This window comes from Scomber scombrus, chromosome 23 (genome assembly GCF_963691925.1).
Source record: "Scomber scombrus chromosome 23, fScoSco1.1, whole genome shotgun sequence".
Lineage (NCBI taxonomy): Eukaryota > Metazoa > Chordata > Actinopteri > Scombriformes > Scombridae > Scomber > Scomber scombrus.
Genome location: NC_084992.1, coordinates 22,501 through 44,709, shown reverse-complemented (window position 1 = coordinate 44,709; position 22,209 = coordinate 22,501). Strand labels below are relative to the sequence as shown.

Below are 22,209 nucleotides of genomic sequence, written 5' to 3'. Positions count from 1 at the left end.
CTGTAATAGCTTTGATTGCTGTGCGTCGCAGAGTGGCGTGATTACGTAAACCAGATGAGTGGATTTGATTGGTCCGCGCTTCCAGAGACTCATTCTTGCTGCTATATTGTTGTTGGTGAAGTTGACTGTTAGTGAGACCAGAACGACCATCAGGCCTCCAGGAATCGTCCCGGTGCTGCCGATGTGCAGTCTGCCCGTGTTTAGCTGGGAGAACATCAGCTGACTGGTTGGAGTTGAGAGAGAGACACAGTAACAACAAATCAATCAATCAATCAATCAATCAATCAATCTTTATTTATAAAGCACCAAATCACAACAAAGTCATCTCAAGCTCTTTCCACATAGAGCAGGTCTAAACCGAACTCTTCAGGTTTAATTTAACCCTCCTGTTGTCCTCGAGTCAAGGAAGGAAGGGAGGAAGGAAGGAAGGAAGGGAAGGAAGGAAGGAAAGGAGGGAGGAAGGAAAGGAAGGAGGGAGGAAGGAAAGGAAAGAAGGAAGGGAGGAAGAAAAGTAAGTAAGGAAGGAAAGGAAGGAAGGACGGAAGAAAGAAAGGAGGGAGGAAGGTATGAGGGAAGGAAGGAAGGAAAGGAAGGAGGAAGGAAGGAAGGGAAGGAAAGAAGGAAGGGAGGAAGAAAAGTAAGGAAGGAAGGAAAGGAAAGAAGGACAGAGGAAAGAATGAAGGGAGGAAGGTAGGAGGGAATGAAGGAAGGACAGAAGAAAGGAAGGAAGGAGGGAGGGAGAACAGAAAGAAGGACAGAGGAAAGAAAGAGAGAAGGAGGGAGGGAGGGAAGAAGGAACAGTTAAAACAGACGGGGTCAATTTGACCCGGGAGGACGACACAAAGGTTAAAGAGACACAACATTCACACATGAGCAGCACTTGGTGACAGTGGAGAGAAAAAAACTCCCTTTAAACAGGAAGAACCCTCAGAACCAGAACCAGAACCACAGTGGGAGAACATCTGCCTCGACTGGTTGGAGTAGAGAGGAGAGAGAGGAAGGAGAGGAAGGAGAGGAGAGAGAGGAAGGAGAGGAAGGAGAGGAGAGGAGAGGAGAGAGGAAGGAGAGGAAGGAGAGGAAGGAGAGGAGAGGAGAGGAGAGGAGAGAGGAGAGGAGAGGAAGAGAGGAAGGAGAGGAAGGAGAGGAGAGGAGAGGAGAGAGGAAGGAGAGGAAGGAGAGGAGAGGAGAGGAGAGAGGAAGGAGAGGAAGGAGAGGAGAGAGAAGAAGGAGAGGAAGGAGAGGAGAGGAGAGGAGAGAGGAGAGAGGAAGAGGAGGATAGAGAGGAAGGAGAGAGGAGAGAGAGGAGAGGAAGGAGAGGAAGGAGAGGAGAGAGAGGAGAGAGAGGAAGAGGAGGATAGAGAGGAAGGAGAGGAGAGAGAGAGAGGAGAGACATACAAAAACATAAAAACTCTTCATCATGAGTTCTATGAGCTCGTGTTTCTTCTTCTTCTGTCGGACTTGTTGAAATAAACTTTTCTTTTATCCGTCTGACAGAAGAACGTCTGACAGGTGGAAACAGGAAAAGATGTTTCTGTAAAGAGTCTTTTTAACTGTGAGCTTTACACAAACTCCTCTTTCATTTAATCCACATTTTATTCCTGGTCACGTTGTTTTGGAGAGAAGCCTTTTATTTAAAAAGATGAATGAAACTCTGACTTAAATTATTCAGACTTATTGAAACAAACCAGACTTTTACTTCATCCAGCTGATGAAGAACCTCTCAGTTCACCTGTGCAGGTAAATGTTAAAGTCAGCCTGCAGACACTGTGAGCTCAGTCATGTGTTGTTGTAGAGTCAGCAGTCATGTGATCAGATCAGCGTCTCTGTTCAGCAGTTTGTTGTCAGTTTACCATCAGACACCTGAACGCAGCGTCGCTGCTGTTTTTTTAATGAAGCCACAAACATTTCAGGCGTCGGTGGAAAGTCCCCACTCTTTACTTTCACTTCCTGTTCAGGCAGCAGCCAATCAGAAGCAGAGCTGCTGATGAATCATCAGTCACCAGGAGAAGATGTTAGTAGTTGAACAGCAGCAGACTGAAGCAGACTGAATGAGCTCAGACGCCCCCTGCTGGATCACCATGGTAACAGCAGTTTATTTACACCTGCTCAGGTTGGACTCAGCAGCCAATCAGAAGCAGAGCTGCTGATGAGTCATCAGTCACCAGGAGAAGATGTTCCCAAACTTCTAACACTTGAAGTCATTACAGAGATTTACTGAAAGCATCAGGACAAAAATAATAAAGAAGAATAAAATACAGAAATGTTCCTCATTCAAATGTTTCAGACACTTTTCACTGCTGAAAGTAAAGTCATGAGATCAAACCTGAAACTATCAGTTCATTCATTAGTTCACTAACAGAACAATGATTTCACTTAAGCTATTAGTCAACATGGAAGGGGCTGTGAGGTGGAGCAGGTTGGTGATGGGGACGGTGGAGTTTTGGCTTCTACCAACACCAAGATATTTGCAATCATACACATTTCAAATTAGATAATAATAAATAATATAAATACAGATCCATACCTCAGCCATCCTCCTGATCCAGGACAAAGTCTCTTATATAATATAATTCAAGGAAGAGTTGCAGGTTAGTTGAGAATGAAAACCAGGAAAGTGAATGTGGAGGTTTCCAACAGGTAGCAGTCCAGCTAACAGTGCTCCTTTTTTATTAAGGTTTAACAAGTCATTCAGAATGAGTGCAGAGGGCGAACAGCTTTACTTCTAACATGTTGGAGATGTTAGATACGACTATCTACCATAATCCAGCTACTGGAGCTCCCTCACAGAACCTGAACATATCTGCCAATCACTTTCATGGGACAAAGATGTCTGATCTCCAGCTGCTTTCATTAAGTAAAGCTTCCTAAGCATTAAATACACTATGGACCTGATTTACTAAAGGTGGGAATGTTTGAATATAAACAGTCAACCAGAGAATATGGAGTCATCAACCTCTCCTCTAGAGTCCACCATGATTCCTGAGCTTTGGACTGAAACCAGGTTAGAGGTCTAGGTGTGGAGGCCCATTAGTAAAGTCTGAAGTTCAGGAGGGACAGACAGCCGTCCTCTCTCGCTGTAGTTTGGTGAGCTTGATGTTAGTCATCTACCTCGCCATAAGGTACTCTGGAAAAGACGTTCATTGTTATTATAGATACCCGGCTGCCGGCTGCCAAGGCCGTAGCCAGGATTTTTCAAATACTGAGGTCAAAAATAAGAGCACAACTTAATGAAGCATAGTATAATCCATGATGTGTTTATAAAGCTTTCTTGTTGTGCATTTCTCAGTCATGGTCTCTCTTGTGCTCCAGTTCTTTCTCATCACTTCCAATTTTGCAATTTAAATCAACTCTTATTTCAGTATTCTACAACTTCCATGGTTGCATATTTAAAAATTATAACTGCATTATAATATTTTCTTTGTTTGTTCTTAAAATGTGGAATAAAGCACGGCATGCTGGGAGAAAAGGGCTCGACCAATCAATGAACAGTTTGCAAAATCGGGTCAAATCCATTTCACAAATGTAGACATAAACATATTTCTGGTGATTTTCAAATCGCAGTTCAACATCTACTGCAGCAGATATGTTTCTGGAAGTGAGCACTATATAAATATATATATATATATATATATATATATATATATATATATATACATATAACTGCTACTTAAAACTCTCCAGTAGTATGCTGTATATTTGTATATTTGTGAATTTGTGATGAATCTGCTGATGGAAGCACAACACAGCTGGAGCTGTTCGGTAAGGAAACCAGTTCAATTGGAAACCAGTTGGGACATAACACCGGGGCCGGTGGATTTCAAGACCTCACTCCTCCGCTGGTTATAGCCGACTACTTTACTTGTGACATGGCAGCGGTATCTGCTAGTACGTGTCACGTGACGGTCCGTTGAAGGATAATTGTCTCGTCGGCTATTTTCACTTCACAATGAAACAAAACTTCAAGAAAAAAATAGCGAGGACATGAGCTCGGTGTCCTCAATGGTAGCTACGGCCATGCCGGCTGCCAAACAGAGAACTCCTGATGAAATGAAGCAGAAGTTGCATTTACACTTTTCAGGTCAGATTAAATAATGCCATCTCGAGCTTTAATGCAAAAATATCAGCAACATGTTCATCAGTCTGGAGTCTCATGGTCAATAGATGGATGGTTCTGGAAGAGTTCCAGCTGCCTTTCAGCAGCAGCTTCTCCTGGAGGCTGAGTAGTGTGATTCCTGATAGCTGGAGCCTCCGGTCTGCCAGTCCATGGGTCCCTGTCCCTCCATGACTGCCCCACAATGTCCAGAACCTTCAACGTGATTAACTAACTGCCTTACAGGTCTGCTTATGTTTCCAGCCCCGCTACATAAATGAATGCTGGACTGTGATTGAGGGTTGGGGTTATGTCCTGCATTGCTGATCGATGATGCCGCTGTCAGTCTGGGAAAAGGTCTGGCTGATAGTTGTGTCTGGGTTTAGGTTCTCCCATCTCCTTTGCTTGAATCCTCACCTTCTCTTTCAGAACACCTGGGGCCTCATGTACAAAGACGTGCGTGGATTTCCTACTGAAACATGGCGTACGCTCAAACCCAGAAAACGTTGTACGCACAAAAAAATCCAGATGTATGAATCTGTGCGTACGCATGAATCCAAGCACATTTCCTTTGTACATCCCAATCAACGTGGAATTGAGCACACATGTTGGCGTACCCGACCCCTCCCTGTCCACGCCCCCATTTAAATACGCAAATCATATTTAAATGGGCCCTGCACCTGAGATTCCCCTCTGCACATCAGAAAAATCAAACGAAATAATGAGTAAGAAGGGAAAGAAGAAGAATTTCACAGACAGCGAGTTGGAGACACTTCTCACTGAAGTGGAGGCGCGCAAAAATGTTCTTTTTGGCACGCTGTCCTCTGTCATCAACAGCAAACGTAAGAGGAGTGAGTGGGAGAGTGTGTGTGAGGCTGTCAATGTTGTGGGGTCAGAGAAACGCACACACGCTGATTTGAAAAAGAAGTGGTCCGACATCAAGGTGGATGTGAAGCGGTGGACGGCTGCCCAACGCCAAAGTGTGGCCAAAACAGGCGGGGGGACAGGAGAAGAGGGGCCCACCCCGTTTGAAGAGAGAGTCCCCGCAATCATAGGTGACACTGCCGTCTCAGGGGTGGTGGGAGCACATGTGGGTGACTCCGATTATCCCCAAGGTAAATACCTATGTATTTGTGTAACTCAAAAATGTGTTCATACTATAAGAGTTTCATGCGTAAATGCTGTATGTATGGTATTATTTGGTTTGAAATAAATCTTTTGAATTTAAAGTTTAAACATGTCAGCATATCAAAGACTTTGACTCATGTTTGATTACTCAATTTGTTTTAAAACACAGGAGAGGACACGCAGTCGCATTCACGTACCACAGACTCGGGGGATTCCTCCACCGTCCCGGCGTCTCCTCCAGCATGCCCAGCGTCTCCGGCGCCAGTGCACCGCAACCACCGACTGCAGCTGCTGTCCGCCCGACTGGCCGTGTCCTCACCCGTGCTGTGCTGGAGTCACAACAAGACATAGTCAGGGCAATAGGCGGCATAAATGATCGCCTAGATCAACTGATAGGCGTCCTCACAAATATCAGTGAATCATTAAATACATTGGTGAATAAGTGAATTATGCGTCCTTGCCTCTTTTCATATGGTTGAAATCAAATGTTGCCGGGCCCGAATGGCCTCCTGGGTAGGATGCAAGTTCGTGGGTCCAGCTTCTGGTTCGTCTGGTGGGGGGATATACTGCTCTGCCAGTTTGCCACATTGTGGAGGACGCAGCACGCCATCACAATGCGGCACACCTTCTCGGGACTGTACAGCAGCATACCCCCAGTCCTGTCCAGGCAGCGCCACCGTCCCTTCAGCAGACCGATTGTCCTCAACGACTGACTGAGTGAGGGAATGGAGGTCATTGTACCTCCGCTCTTGGTCAGTCTGTGGGTTGGTGAGAGGGGTCATCAGCCAGCTCCTAAGTGGGTAGCCACGGTCACCTGGGGTCAAGTAAAAGCAGACAAGTAAACTGGATTCAGTTTCCATTTTATACACCACTTACATGGATCACACACTACTGTTGCAAATTAATGCAGAAGTGCGCCGGGGAAAAGATGAGGCTGATTAAGACATTTCACACTTTAAGTACGGGGTTATTAACATGAGTACTCTGCACACAGACAATCAGGCTTGTTACAAAGATCTGAAGCTGTAGTTTAACCAGCAAGTCACTAACTAGTAATGATGCTGTGGAGACGGGATAGTATTTGGGGGCGCACACGTACAATGCGCATCACGGGTATTAATATTAGGACAATTAAACGAAGAAATTTACTCACCAAGAAGCCACCCATCGCGCACAGTGCCAGCGTGTAGTCTGTTCCCAACCATGCTGTTATTCAGAACGTATGAATCGTGCGTTGAACCAGGCCACCTCGCCACAATGTTTGTTAATTGCATTTGCGCATCACATATGATCTGTACATTGATCGAATGAAAATGTTTCCTGTTGACATACAAATTCATCATGTGATGGCGCTTTTATAGCAATGTGTGTGCAGTCGATAGCTCCGATTACATTAGGAAAACCGGCTCTCGCTGCAAATTGCGCTTTAATGTTGACCTGTTCAGCTGCATTGTTTATGGGAATATAGACCTGGCTGACATGCGGATAACTCCGTCCCACACGGCTGGCATGGCTCGGCTCAGGTCGACTGGCACAGTCCCGATCGGTCGGCCAGCTCCCTCTGGAATGCCCCGGTTGCAAGGAACCCCAGTGTGGTCAGCACCTGTATGGATACAGGCAGCGCATGGCTCCTCACTGTGTCGTGCTCCAAGGCCGGCGGCAGCTCTGCGCACAGTTCCAGGAGGATTGCCCTCGGGAACCTAAAGCGGCTGATGAGCCAGTCGTCCTCGTTTGCCAGTAAATCCCCTCTGTCTCTAAACACACGTTCTCTTCTTATTGTACCGTTGGCAATGTCTTCTAATACTGCTAAAGCAGCCATTGTTGTTAACGGTATTTTCTGCACCACTCTGCGCATGCTTTTATATCCACTCATGTAATTGCGTACAGGTGGCTGTGTTAATTGTTCATCAGTGTTAATTGTTCATGTTCTGATGTGAACATCACTCAGTCTGAGGACTAATTGTGTTCACATTTATTATAACAGTTTCCCAGCATCACCTGTAAGTGTCGCCAAAGGATCAACAGCTGTAGAAACGTGCGTACGCCAGCCATGAAGTTGGCGTGAGGCACCGCACGTTTCCAAGGTCATTTCACTCTTGATACATCTGAACTTTGCTGTGAAAAAGAACGTACGCCACTTTTTTGTGCGTACGCACCCTTTGTACATGAGGCCCCTGGAAGGTTTCACTCTGTGGTGGCAACCTCTCCAACATATGCAGTTAGCATAGCAACATGCAGTTAGCATAGCAACATGCAGTTAGCATAGCAACATGCAGTTAGCCTGGGAGGAAAAAGTTCTGGTATGGTTTTAAGTCTGAGTAGAGATATGAACCAACCTGAAGAGCCTACACTGTTGTGTACAGGTTAGTGTTGAACCTTCATGAGCTTGGTGGTCAGATACCAAAACATTCAATGATGTGATGAAGAATTTGGTTTAAATGTTGGTTTTGTTTCTTGTTGGACTCTCTGACTGTCCTCCTCTGGTTTCCCTGTAAACTCTTACAGTAGCTTCTCCAGACTGTTCAGCTGCTCTTCACACTGCTGTGTGTGCAGAGGAGCTTCCTCGTTAGCTCTAACACTGATCAGCAGGATGAGACACACCTGGACCAGGTGAGTTCTGTCTATTAAAGACAAAGCTGTTGGTTCACATCTCTCTCTGCTCCCCAACACGATGCTGTTGCTTTGGTTGTTTGATTTTGTTCTATAACACTTCACTCATCGACTTTACACACTCATCCTACTTATCTGTCATTTTTATTAACTTTGATTAAATGTATTTTGCATTGCACCCATGTGACTTCTCTTTTTCCTTCTACAGACTAGAGCTGTGTCATCTATTTTAGATTTTTGTGAATCAATGCTTCTGCATCTGAGAACTATTCAAGTTGTATTCATTTATATAAAAAGGCTTTAAAAGTCTATTCATCAGATTATCTCTGTGCTTTGTTTCAGTCTTATTAAATATATATATATATATATATATATATATATATATATATATATATATATATATATATATATATATATATATATATATATATATACTCTATCTGTGTGTGTTTTATATCATACTGATATTATTATTATCATCCTGACTGATGATCAGTTCACCTGTGCAGGTAAATGTTAAAGTCAGCCTGCAGACACTGTGAGCTCAGTCATGTGTTGTTGTAGAGTCAGCAGTCATGTGATCAGATCAGCGTCTCTGTTCAGCAGTTTGTTGTCAGTTTACCATCAGACACCTGAACGCAGCGTCGCTGCTGTTTTTTTAATGAAGCCACAAACATTTCAGGCGTCTGTGGAAAGTCCCCTCTCTTTACTTTCACTTCCTGTTCAGGCAGCAGCCAATCAGAAGCAGAGCTGCTGATGAGTCATCAGTCACCAGGAGAAGATGTTAGTAGTTGAACAGCAGCAGACTGAAGCAGACTGAATGAGCTCAGACGCCCCCTGCTGGATCACCATGGTAACAGCAGTTTATTTACACCTGCTCAGGTTGGACTCAGCAGCCAATCAGAAGCAGAGCTGCTGATGAGTCATCAGTCACCAGGAGAAGATGTTCCCAAACTTCTAACACTTGAAGTCATTACAGAGATTTACTGAAAGCATCAGGACAAAAATAATAAAGAAGAATAAAATACAGAAATGTTCCTCATTCAAATGTTTCAGACACTTTTCACTGCTGAAAGTAAAGTCATGAGATCAAACCTGAAACTATCAGTTCATTCATTAGTTCACTAACAGAACAATGATTTCACTTAAGCTATTAGTCAACATGGAAGGGGGTGTGAGGTGCAGCAGGTTGGTGATGGGGACGGTGGAGTTTTGGCTTCTACCAACACCAAGATATTTGCAATCATACACATTTCAAATTAGATAATAATAAATAATATAAATACAGATCCATACCTCAGCCATCCTCCTGATCCAGGACAAAGTCTCTTATATAATATAATTCAAGGAAGAGTTGCAGGTTAGTTGAGAATGAAAACCAGGAAAGTGAATGTGGAGGTTTCCAACAGGTAGCAGTCCAGCTAACAGTGCTCCTTTTTAATCAAGGTTTAACAAGTCATTCAGAATGAGTGCAGAGGGTGAACAGCTTTACTTCTAACATGTTGGAGATGTTAGATACGACTATCTACCAGAATCCAGCTACTGGAGCTCACTCACAGAACCTGAACATATCTGCCAATCACTTTCATGGGACAAAGATGTCTGATCTCCAGCTGCTTTCATTAAGTAAAGCTTCCTAAGCATTAAATACACTATGGGCCTGATTTACTAAAGGTGGGAATGTTTGAATATAAACAGTCAACCAGAGAATATGGAGTCATCAACCTCTCCTCTAGAGTCCACCATGATTCCTGAGCATCAGACTGAAACCAGGTTAGAGGTCTAGGTGTGAAGGCCCATTAGTAAAGTCTGAAGTTCAGGAGGGACAGACAGCCGTCCTCTCTCGCTGTAGTTTGGTGAGCTTGATGTTAGTCATCTACCTCGCCATAAGAGTTCTGTTATTGCAGATTGTAGTTTGCTCCGGTATTGGGGCGGCAGGGGAAGACTAACCCTAACCCTAACGAAAGGTACTCTGGACAAGACGTTGATTGTTATTATAGATACCCGGCTGCCGGCTGCCAAGGCCGCAGCCAGGATTTTACAAATACTGAGGTCAAAAATAAGAGCACAACTTAATGAAGCTTAGTATAATCCATGATGTGTTTATAAAGCTTTCTTGTTGTGCATTTCTCAGTCATGGTCTCTCTTGTGCTCCAGTTCTTTCTCATCACTTCCAATTTTGCAATTTAAATCAACTCTTATTTCAGTATTCTACAACTTCCATGGTTGTATATTTAAACATTATAACTGCATTATAATATTTTCTTTGTTTGTTCTTAAAATGTGGAATAAAGCATGGCCTGCTGGGAGTAAAGGGCTCGTCCAATCAATGAACAGTTTGCAAAATCGGGTCAAATCCATTTCACAAATGTAGACATAAACATATTTCTGGTGATTTTCAAATCGCAGTTCAACATCTACTGCAGCAGATATGTTTCTGGAAGTGAGCACTATATAAATATATATATATATATATATATATATATATATATATATTAACTGCTATTAACTGCCACTTAAAACTCTCCAGTAATATGTTGTATATTTGTGAATTTGTGATGAATCTGCTTGAGCTGTTCGGTAAGGAAACCAGTTCAATTGGAAACCAGTTGGGACATAACACCGGGGCCGGTGGATTTCAAGACCTCACTCCTCCGCTGGTTATAGCCGACTACTTTAGTTGTGACATGGCAGCGGTATCTGCTAGTACGTGTCACGTGACGGTCCATTGAAGGATAATTGTCTCGTCGGCTATTTTCACTTCACAATGAAACAAAACTTCAAGAAAAAAATAGCGAGGACATGAGCTCGGTGTCCTCAATGGTAGCTACGGCCATGCCGGCTGCCAAACAGAGAACTCCTGATGAAATGAAGCAGAAGTTGCATTTACACTTTTCAGGTCAGATTAAATAATGCCATCTCGAGCTTTAATGCAAAAATATCAGCAACATGTTCATCAGTCTGGAGTCTCATGGCCAATAGATGGATGGTTCTGGAAGAGTTCAAATAGAGAGTTTATCTGGTTTCCTGCATGAACTTCTGAATGGCAGCAGAGACCCTGGTACCCCAAACTCCCACAAGGTCCCCCGAGGGACCCGGTCCTAAGCCTTCTCCAGGTCCACAAAGCACATGTAGACTGGATGTATGAACTCCCATGACCCCTCCATGACCCCTCCATGACCCCTCCAGGATCCCTCCAGGATCCCTGCAGGGTGAAGAGCTGGTCCACTGTTCCACGGCCAGAATCCACATCGCTCCTCCTGAACCAGGTTCAACAACCAGCCGGAGCCTTTCAGCAGCAGCTTCTCCTGGAGGCTGAGTAGTGTGAAATGGGGACAACCATCCTGGTCTGCCAGTCCATGGGTCCCTGACCTCCATGACTGCCCAACAATGGGGTTGGGGCTGGGTTAGGGTTGGGGTTGGGGGTTGGGGTTGGGGTTGGACTGTGATTGAGGGTTGGGGGTTAGGTTGGCTGTATGTCCTGAACTTCTGTCAATGGTGCCGCTGCCATCCTGGGAAAAGGTCTGGCTGATAGTTGTGTCTGGGTTTAGGTTCTTCCATCTCCTTTGCTTGAATCCTCACCTTCTCTTTCAGAACACCTGGAAGGTTTCACTCTGTGGTGGTAACCTCTCCAACATATGCAGTTAGCATAGCAACATGCAGTTAGCATGGCAACATGCAGTTAGCATAGCAACATGCAGTTAGCATAGCAACATGCAGTTAGCATAGCAACATGCAGTTAGCCTGGGAGGAAAAAGTTCTGGTATGGTTTTAAGTCTGAGTAGAGATATGATCCTTCCTGAAGAGCCTACACTGTTGTGTACAGGTTAGTGTTGAACCTTCATGAGCTTGGTGGTCAGATACCAAAACATACAATGATGTGATGAAGAATGTGGTTTAAATGTTGGTTTTGTTTCTTGTTGGACTCTCTGACTGTCCTCCTCTGGTTTCCCTGTAAACTCTTACAGTAGCTTCTCCAGACTGTTCAGCTGCTCTTCACACTGCTGTGTGTGCAGAGGAGCTTCCTCGTTAGCTCTAACACTGATCAGCAGGATGAGACACACCTGGACCAGGTGAGTTCTGTCTATTAAAGACAAAGCTGTTGGTTCACATCTCTCTCTGCTCCCCAACACGATGCTGTTGCTTTGATTGTTTGATTTTGTTCTATAACACTTCACTCATCGACTTTACACACTCATCCTACTTATCTGTCATTTTTATTAACTTTGATTAAATGTATTTTGCATTGCACCCATGTGACTTCTCTTTTTCCTTCTACAGACTAGAGCTGTGTCATCTATTTTAGATTTTTGTGAATCAATGCTTCTGCATCTGAGAACTATTCAAGTTGTATTCATTTAGATAAAAAGGCTTTAAAAGTCTATTCATCAGATTATCTCTGTGCTTTGTTTCAGTCTTATTAAATTATATATATATATATATATATATATATATATATATATATATATATATATATATATATATATATATATATATATATATATATATATATATATATACTCTATCTGTGTGTGTTTTATATCATACTGATATTATTATTATCATCCTGTGATGATCAGTTCACCTGTGCAGGTAAATGTTAAAGTCAGCCTGCAGACACTGTGAGCTCAGTCATGTGTTGTTGTAGAGTCAGCAGTCATGTGATCAGATCAGCGTCTCTGTTCAGCAGTTTGTTGTCAGTTTACCATCAGACACCTGAACGCAGCGTCGCTGCTGTTTTTTTAATGAAGCCACAAACATTTCAGGCGTCGGTGGAAAGTCCCCACTCTTTACTTTCACTTCCTGTTCAGGCAGCAGCCAATCAGAAGCAGAGCTGCTGATGAGTCATCAGTCACCAGGAGAAGATGTTAGTAGTTGAACAGCAGCAGACTGAAGCAGACTGAATGAGCTCAGACGCCCCCTGCTGGATCACCATGGTAACAGCAGTTTATTTACACCTGCTCAGGTTGGACTCAGCAGCCAATCAGAAGCAGAGCTGCTGATGAGTCATCAGTCACCAGGAGAAGATGTTCCCAAACTTCTAACACTTGAAGTCATTACAGAGATTTACTGAAAGCATCAGGACAAAAATAATAAAGAAGAATAAAATACAGAAATGTTCCTCATTCAAATGTTTCAGACACTTTTCACTGCTGAAAGTAAAGTCATGAGATCAAACCTGAAACTATCAGTTCATTCATTAGTTCACTAACAGAACAATGATTTCACTTAAGCTATTAGTCAACATGGAAATATAACTTACAACTATTTCAATCAAAACCTTCATCATCATCATCATCATCATCATCATCATCATCATCAGCTCCTCTCAGTTTTTAACTGTTGGTCGAACAAAACAAACATTTACAGACGTCTCGTTTTTAAACATTTAACACGCTTAACTTTTAATAATTGATCAGGAAAATAATTAACTGATAGTTTAAATTGATCAGTTTAAAAAGAAAAAGTAACTCCTGCTCAGCCAATCAGAAGCAGAGCTGCTGATGAGTCATCAGTCACCAGGAGAAGATGTTAGTAGTTGAACAGCAGCAGACTGAATGAGCTCAGACGCCCCCTGCTGGATCACCATCATCATGTCACATTAAAGACATAAAACTACAGCTGAGGAAAATATAAACTCATATAATATAAACTCATATAATATAAACTCATATAATATAAACTCATATAATATAAACTAATATAATATAAACTCATATAATATAAACTCATATAATATAAACTCATATCATATAAACTCATATAATATAAACTCATTAAATATAAACTCATATAATATAAACTCATATAATATAAACTCATATCATATAAACTCATATAATATAAACTCATATAATATAAACTCATATAATATAAACTCATATCATATAAACTCATATAATATAAACTCATATAATATAAACTCATATCATATAAACTCATATAATATAAACTCATATAATATAAACTCATATAATATAAACTCATTAAATATAAACTCATTAAATATAAACTAATATAATATAAACTCATATAATATAAACTAATATAATATAAACTCATATAATATAAACTCATATAATATAAACTCATATAATATAAACTCATTAAATATAAACTCATATAATATAAACTCATATAATATAAACTCATTAAATATAAACTCATATAATATAAACTCATATAATAAAATACTGTAATGAATAAAATAACTAATAATAAATCAGTTCATGCTGAATAATAAAGTAGAGATATTAATGAAGTTCACTGGTTTCATGTGTATCTGACTATAAACATATGAAACATTAAATCTACTTTTATTATTTTAATCAAATCATTTAACAAGTCTGAGGAATAAAGTCTTCATGTCAAGATAGATAAAACTGTCCTGTGACTTCATCTATCTGTTGCTGGAAGCTGAAACTGACTCAACAACGACAACATGAAGATTTAATAAAAGTAATATTTAATATTTAATTTAAATAGAACATCATCATCCTGTAACAGTTCATATTAAACTGTTTCTCCTTCAACACATTCAAAGGACAGGTGAGGACAGGTGAGGACAGGTGATGGACAGACAGGTGAGGACAGGTGATGTGAGGACAGGTGATGGACAGGTGATGGACAGACAGGTGAGGACAGGTGAGGTCAGTCTGGGTTGATGTGCAGACAGGTGAGGACAGGTGAGGACAGGTGGGGACAGGTGGGGACAGGTGAGGACAGGTGAGGACAGACAGGTGAGGACAGGTGATGGACAGACAGGTGAGGACAGGTGAGGACAGGTGAGGACAGGTGATGGACAGACAGGTGAGGACAGGTGAGGTGAGGACAGGTGATGGACAGACAGGTGAGGTCAGGTGAGGTCAGGTGAGGACAGGTGAGGTCAGTCTGGGTTGATGGACAGACAGGTGAGCTGTAGAGGACGACTCATCCTGGTCATGAAGTCTCTGTCTCCTCGACTGAATCTCTTCATCTCTGAAACACAATGAATGTTCTCACTAAACACACACACATTAAAACTGTGTGTGTGTGTGTGTGTGTGTGTGTGTGTGTGTGTCTGTGTGTGTGTGTGTGTGTGTTTACCTTCTGCTCTCTGATTGGTGTGTTTCCTGCAGGTGAGAGACAGCGAGCGACACACAGCAGCACTGCTGCACACACACAGCAGGTAGTGTAGGAGGGAGTCATCAGAGTCACACACCTGAGAGAGAGAGACAGGTAAATATAAACACCTGAGAGAGAGACAGGTAAATATATACACCTGAGAGAGAGAGACAGGTAAATATATACACCTGAGAGAGAGAGACAGGTAAATATAAACACCTGAGAGAGAGACAGGTAAATATATACACCTGAGAGAGAGAGACAGGTAAATATATACACCTGAGAGAGAGAGACAGGTAAATATATACACCTGAGAGAGAGAGAGACAGGTAAATATATACACCTGAGAGAGAGACAGGTAAATATATACACCTGAGAGAGAGAGACAGGTAAATATAAACACCTGAGAGAGAGAGACAGGTAAATATAAACACCTGAAAGAGAGAGACAGGTAAATATATACACCTGAGAGAGAGAGACAGGTAAATATATACACCTGAGAGAGAGAGACAGGTAAATATATACACCTGAGAGAGAGAGACAGGTAAAAATATACACCTGAGAGAGAGAGACAGGTAAATATATACACCTGAGAGAGAAAGACAGGTAAATATATACACCTGAGAGAGAGACAGGTAAATATATACACCTGAGAGAGAGAGACAGGTAAATATACACACCTGAGAGAGAGAGAGAGACAGGTAAATATATACACCTGAGAGAGAGACAGGTAAATATATACACCTGAGAGAGAGAGACAGGTAAATATACACACCTGAGAGAGAGAGAGAGACAGGTAAATATATACACCTGAGAGAGAGAGACATGTAAATATATACACCTGAGAGAGAGAGACAGGTAAATATATACACCTGAGAGAGAGAGACAGGTAAACACTCACCTCGCTCAGCCCTCGGGGAGACACTTCGATGTGACCTCTGACCTTCAGTGCTCTCTGAAGCCCCTCCCACTGAAGATCAGCCAATCCCAGCAGAGGACGAACCAGAGCACCTGAGAACCAGACGTGAGCCTCACCTGTCCCGTCATCAATCACCAGCCTGATCAATAAACAGATCAATCACCAGCCTGATCAATACACAGATCAATCACCAGCCTGATCAATACACAGATCAATCACCAGCCTGATCAATAAACAGATCAATCACCAGCCTGATCAATAAACAGATCAATCACCAGCCTGATCAATACACAGATCAATCACCAGCCTGATCAATAAACAGATCAATCACCAGCCTGATCAATAAACAGATCAATCACCAGTCTGATCAATAAACAGATCAATCACCAGTCTGATCAATACACAGATCAATAACCAGCCTGATCAATAAACAGATCAATCACCAGTCTGATCAATAAACAGATCAATCACCAGTCTGATCAATACACTGATCAATCACCAGTCTGATCAATACACAGATCAATAACCAGCCTGATCAATAAACAGATCAATCACCAGCCTGATCAATACACTGATCAATCACCAGTCTGATCAATAAACAGATCAATAACCAGCCTGATCAATAAACAGATCAATCACCAGCCTGATCAATAAAAAGATCAATCACCAGCCTGATCAATACACAGATCAATCACCAGCCTGATCAATACACTGATCAATCACCAGCCTGATCAATACACTGATCAATCACCAGTCTGATCAATAAACAGATCAATCACCAGCCTGATCAATACACAGATCAATCACCAGCCTGATCAATACACTGATCAATCACCAGTCTGATCAATAAACAGATCAATCACCAGCCTGATCAATACACAGATCAATCACCAGCCTGATCAATACACAGATCAATCACCAGTCTGATCAATACACAGATCAATCACCAGCCTGATCAATAAACAGATCAATCACCAGCCTGATCAATACACTGATCAATCACCAGTCTGATCAATAAACAGATCAATCACCAGCCTGATCAATACACAGATCAATAACCAGCCTGATCAATAAACAGATCAATCACCAGTCTGATCAATACACAGATCAATCACCAGTCTGATCAATAAACAGATCAATAACCAGCCTGATCAATAAAGGTTTCTTACTTTGCTTTGGACTGAAACACTGATGATGTCGACTGGCACCGAGAGCTGCAACAAGACTGAACACACACATCTTCATCATCATCAATATCATCATCATCATCATCATCATCAATAATATCATCATCTTCATCATCATCATCATCAATAATAACATCATCATCATCAATATCATCATCATCATTAATATCATCATCATCTTCATCATCATCATTAATATCTTCATCATCATCATCAATATAATCATCATCATTAATATCTTCATCTTCATCAATATCATCATCATCAATATCATCATCATCAATATCATCATCATCATCATCAATATCATCATCATCAATATCATCATCAATATCATCATCATCAATATCATCATCATCAATATCATCAATATCATCATCATCATCAATATCATCAATATCATCATCAATATCATCATCATTAATATGATACCTGTGTGTAGACAGTGTGTGTACGTGTGTGTAGACAGTGTGTACCTGTGTGTACCTGTGTGTAGACAGTGTGTGTACCTGTGTGTAGACAGTGTGTGTAGACAGTGTGTGTACCTGTGTGTAAACAGTTTGTGTAGACAGTGTGTGTAAACAGTTTGTGTAGACAGTGTGTGTACCTGTGTGTAGACAGTGTGTGTACCTGTGTGTAGACAGTGTGTGTACCTGTGTGTAGACAGTGTGTGTACCTGTGTGTAGACAGTGTGTGTACCTGTGTGTAGACAGTGTGTGTACCTGTGTGTAGACAGTGTGTGTACCTGTGTGTAGACAGTGTGTGTACCTGTGTGTAGACAGTGTGTGTACCTGTGTGTAGACAGTGTGTGTACCTGTGTGTAGACAGTGTGTGTACCTGTGTGTAGACAGTGTGTGTACCTGTGTGTAGACAGTGTGTGTACCTGTGTGTACCAGTGTGTACCTGTGTGTACCTGTGTGTAGACAGTGTGTGTACGTGTGTGTAGACAGTGTGTGTACCTGTGTGTACCAGTGTGTACCTGTGTGTACCTGTGTGTAGACAGTGTGTGTACGTGTGTGTAGACAGTGTGTGTACCTGTGTGTAGACAGTGTGTGTAGACAGTGTGTGTACCTGTGTGTAAACAGTTTGTGTAAACAGTGTGTGTAAACAGTTTGTGTAGACAGTGTGTGTACCTGTGTGTAGACAGTGTGTGTACCTGTGTGTAGACAGTGTGTGTACCTGTGTGTAGACAGTGTGTGTACCTGTGTGTAGACAGTGTGTGTACCTGTGTGTAGACAGTGTGTGTACCTGTGTGTAGACAGTGTGTGTACCTGTGTGTAGACAGTGTGTAGACAGTGTGTGTACCTGTGTGTAGACAGTGTGTGTAGACAGTGTGTGTACCTGTGTGTAGACAGTGAGTGTACCTGTGTGTAGACAGTGTGTGTACCTGTGTGTAGACAGTGTGTGTACCTGTGTGTAGACAGTGTGTGTACCTGTGTGTAGACAGTGTGTAGACAGTGTGTGTACCTGTGTCTAGACAGTGTGTGTAGACAGTGTGTAGACAGTGTGTGTACCTGTGTGTAGACAGTGTGTGTACCTGTGTGTAGACAGTGTGTGTACCTGTGTGTAGACAGTGTGTGTAGACAGTGTGTGTACCTGTGTGTACCTGTGTGTAGACAGTGTGTGTACCTGTGTGTAGACAGTGTGTGTACCAGTGTGTGTACCTGTGTGTAGACAGTGTGTGTACCTGTGTGTAGACAGTGTGTAGACAGCGTGTGTACCTGTGTGAGCCTGTGTTTGTACCTGTGTGTAGACAGTGTGTGTACCTGTGTGTAGACAGTGTGTAGACAGTGTGTAGACAGTGTGTTTACCTGTGTGTAGACAGTGTGTGTACCTGTGTGTGTACCTGTGTGTAGACAGTGTGTGTACCCGTGTGTAGACAGTGTGTGTGCCTGTGTGTGTACCTGTGTGTGTACCTGTGTGTAGACAGTGTGTGTAGACAGCGTGTGTACCTGTGTGTAGACAGTGTGTGTAGACAGTGTGTGTAGACAGTGTGTGTAGACAGTGTGTGTACCTGTGTGTAGACAGTGTGTGTACCTGTGTGTAGACAGTGTGTAGACAGTGTGTGTACCTGTGTGTAGACAGTGTGTAGACAGTGTGTGTACCTGTGTGTAGACAGTGTGTAGACAGTGTGTGTACCTGTGTGTAGACAGTGTGTGTACGTGTGTGTAGACAGTGTGTGTACCTGTGTGTAGACAGTGTGTGTAGACAGTGTGTGTACCTGTGTGTAAACAGTTTGTGTAGACAGTGTGTGTAAACAGTTTGTGTAGACAGTGTGTGTACCTGTGTGTAGACAGTGTGTGTACCTGTGTGTAGACAGTGTGTGTACCTGTGTGTAGACAGTGTGTGTACCTGTGTGTAGACAGTGTGTAGACAGTGTGTGTACCTGTGTGTAGACAGTGTGTGTACCTGTGTGTAGACAGTGTGTGTACCTGTGTGTAGACAGTGTGTGTACCTGTGTGTAGACAGTGTGTGTACCTGTGTGTAGACAGTGTGTAGACAGTGTGTGTACCTGTGTCTAGACAGTGTGTGTAGACAGTGTGTGTAGACAGTGTGTGTAGACAGTGTGTGTACCTGTGTGTAGACAGTGTTTGTACCTGTGTGTAGACAGTGTGTGTACCTGTGTGTAGACAGTGTGTAGACAGTATGTGTACCTGTGTGTAGACAGTGTGTGTACCTGTGTGTAGACAGTGTGTGTACCTGTGTGTAGACAGTGTGTGTACCTGTGTGTAGACAGTGTGTGTAGACAGTGTGTGTACCTGTGTGTAGACAGTGTGTGTACCTGTGTGTAGACAGTTTGTGTAGACAGTGTGTGTACCTGTGTGTAGACAGTGTGTGTACCTGTGTGTAGACAGTGTGTGTACCTGTGTGTAGACAGTGTGTGTACCTGTGTGTAGACAGTGTGTGTACCTGTGTGTAGACAGTGTGTAAACAGTGTGTGTACCTGTGTGTAGACAGTGTGTGTACCTGTGTGTAGACAGTGTGTGTACCTGTGTGTAGACAGTGTGTAGACAGTGTGTACCTGTGTCTAGACAGTGTGTGTAGACAGTGTGTGTACCTGTGTGTAGACAGTGTGTGTACCTGTGTGTAGACAGTGTGTGTACCTGTGTGTAGACAGTGTGTGTAGACAGTGTGTGTACCTGTGTGTACCTGTGTGTACCTGTGTGTACCTGTGTGTAGACAGTGTGTGTACCTGTGTGTAGACAGTGTGTGTACCAGTGTGTGTACCTGTGTGTAGACAGTGTGTGTACCTGTGTGTAGACAGTGTGTAGACAGCGTGTGTACCTGTGTGAGCCTGTGTTTGTACCTGTGTGTAGACAGTGTGTGTACCTGTGTGTAGACAGTGTGTAGACAGTGTGTAGACAGTGTGTTTACCTGTGTGTAGACAGCGTGTGTACCTGTGTGTAGACAGTGTGTGTAGACAGTGTGTGTAGACAGTGTGTGTAGACAGTGTGTGTAGACAGTGTGTGTACCTGTGTGTAGACAGTGTGTGTACCTGTGTGTAGACAGTGTGTAGACAGTGTGTGTACCTGTGTGTAGACAGTGTGTAGACAGTGTGTGTACCTGTGTGTAGACAGTGTGTGTAGACAGTGTGTGTACCTGTGTGTACAGTGTGTGTACCTGTGTGTGTACCTGTGTGTAGACAGTGTGTACCAGTGTGTAGACAGTGTGTGTACCTGTGTGTAGACAGTGTGTGTACCTGTGTGTAGACAGTGTGTACCAGTGTGTAGACAGTGTGTGTACCTGTGTGTAGACAGTGTATGTACCTGTGTGTAGACAGTGTGTGTACCTGTGTGTAGACAGTGTGTGTAGACAGTGTGTAGACAGTGTGTGTACCTGTGTGTAGACAGTGTGTAGACAGTGTGTGTACCTGTGTGTAGACAGTGTGTGTACCTGTGTGTAGACAGTGTGTGTAGACAGTGTGTAGACAGTGTGTGTACCTGTGTGTAGACAGTGTGTGTACCTGTGTGTAGACAGTGTGTGTAGACAGTGTGTGTAGACAGTGTGTGTACCTGTGTGTAGACAGTGTGTGTACCTGTGTGTAGACAGTGTGTGTACCTGTGTGTAGACAGTGTGTAGACAGTGTGTGTACCTGTGTGTAGACAGTGTGTGTACCTGTGTGTAGACAGTGTGTGTAGACAGTGTGTGTAGACAGTGTGTGTACCTGTGTGTAGACAGTGTGTGTACCTGTGTGTACACAGTGTGTAGACAGTGTGTGTACCTGTGTGTACCTGTGTGTACCTGTGTGTAGACAGTGTGTGTACCAGTGTGTGTACCTGTGTGTAGACAGTGTGTAGACAGTGTGTGTACCTGTGTGTAGACAGTGTGTGTACCTGTGTGTGTACCTGTGTGTAGACAGTGTGTGTAGACAGTGTGTGTACCAGTGTGTAGACAGTGTGTGTACCTGTGTGTAGACAGTGTGTGTACCTGTGTGTAGACAGTGTGTGTAGACAGTGTGTGTACCTGTGTGTAGACAGTGTGTAGACAGTGTGTGTACCTGTGTGTAGACAGTGTGTAGACAGTATGTGTACCTGTGTGTAGACAGTGTGTACCTGTGTGTAGACAGTGTGTGTACACATAGTGTGTACCTGTGTGTGTACCTGTGTGTAGACAGTGTGTGTAGACAGTGTATGTAGACAGTGTGTAGACAGTGTGTAGACAGTGTGTGTACCTGTGTGTAGACAGTGTGTAGACAGTGTGTACCTGTGTGTAGACAGTGTGTGTACCTGTGTGTAGACAGTGTGTGTAGACAGTGTGTAGACAGTGTGTGTACCTGTGTGTAGACAGTGTGTGTAGACAGTGTGTAGACAGTGTGTGTACCTGTGTGTAGACAGTGTGTAGACAGTGTGTGTACCTGTGTGTAGACAGTGTGTAGACAGTGTGTGTACCAGTGTGTGTACCTGTGTGTAGACAGTGTGTGTAGACAGTGTGTGTACCTGTGTGTAGACAGTGTGTGTACCTGTGTGTGTAGACAGTGTGTAGACAGTGTGTGTACCTGTGTGTAGACAGTGTGTAGACAGTGTGTGTACCTGTGTGTAGACAGTGTGTAGACAGTGTGTGTAGACAGTGTGTGTAGACAGTGTGTAGACAGTGTGTGTACCTGTGTGTAGACGCTGCCACACAGTGAACAGCTCCACTGCAGCTGCAGAAACAGGAAACACACCAGGTGA

The 22,209-nt window shown here is 42.9% G+C and overlaps 1 protein-coding gene across 1 annotated transcript in view; it reads right to left on the bottom strand.

The window, feature by feature from the left end:
* Positions 1-14,659: 14,659 nt before the first annotated feature.
* The window catches only part of ctc1 (CTS telomere maintenance complex component 1), an 18,894-nt gene continuing 11,344 nt past the window's right edge, over positions 14,660-22,209 (bottom strand). Inside the window, exons 20-24 of the mRNA XM_062445257.1 lie at positions 22,140-22,209; positions 17,021-17,076; positions 15,834-15,990; positions 14,915-15,029; positions 14,660-14,806 (exon numbers count right to left, since the gene is read on the bottom strand). The exon at positions 22,140-22,209 is cut by the window's right edge and continues 90 nt beyond it. Of these exons, the coding sequence (XP_062301241.1) occupies positions 14,715-14,806; positions 14,915-15,029; positions 15,834-15,990; positions 17,021-17,076; positions 22,140-22,209 (490 nt within the window). The 3' untranslated portion in view covers positions 14,660-14,714. The remainder of the gene's footprint in view (positions 14,807-14,914; positions 15,030-15,833; positions 15,991-17,020; positions 17,077-22,139) is intronic.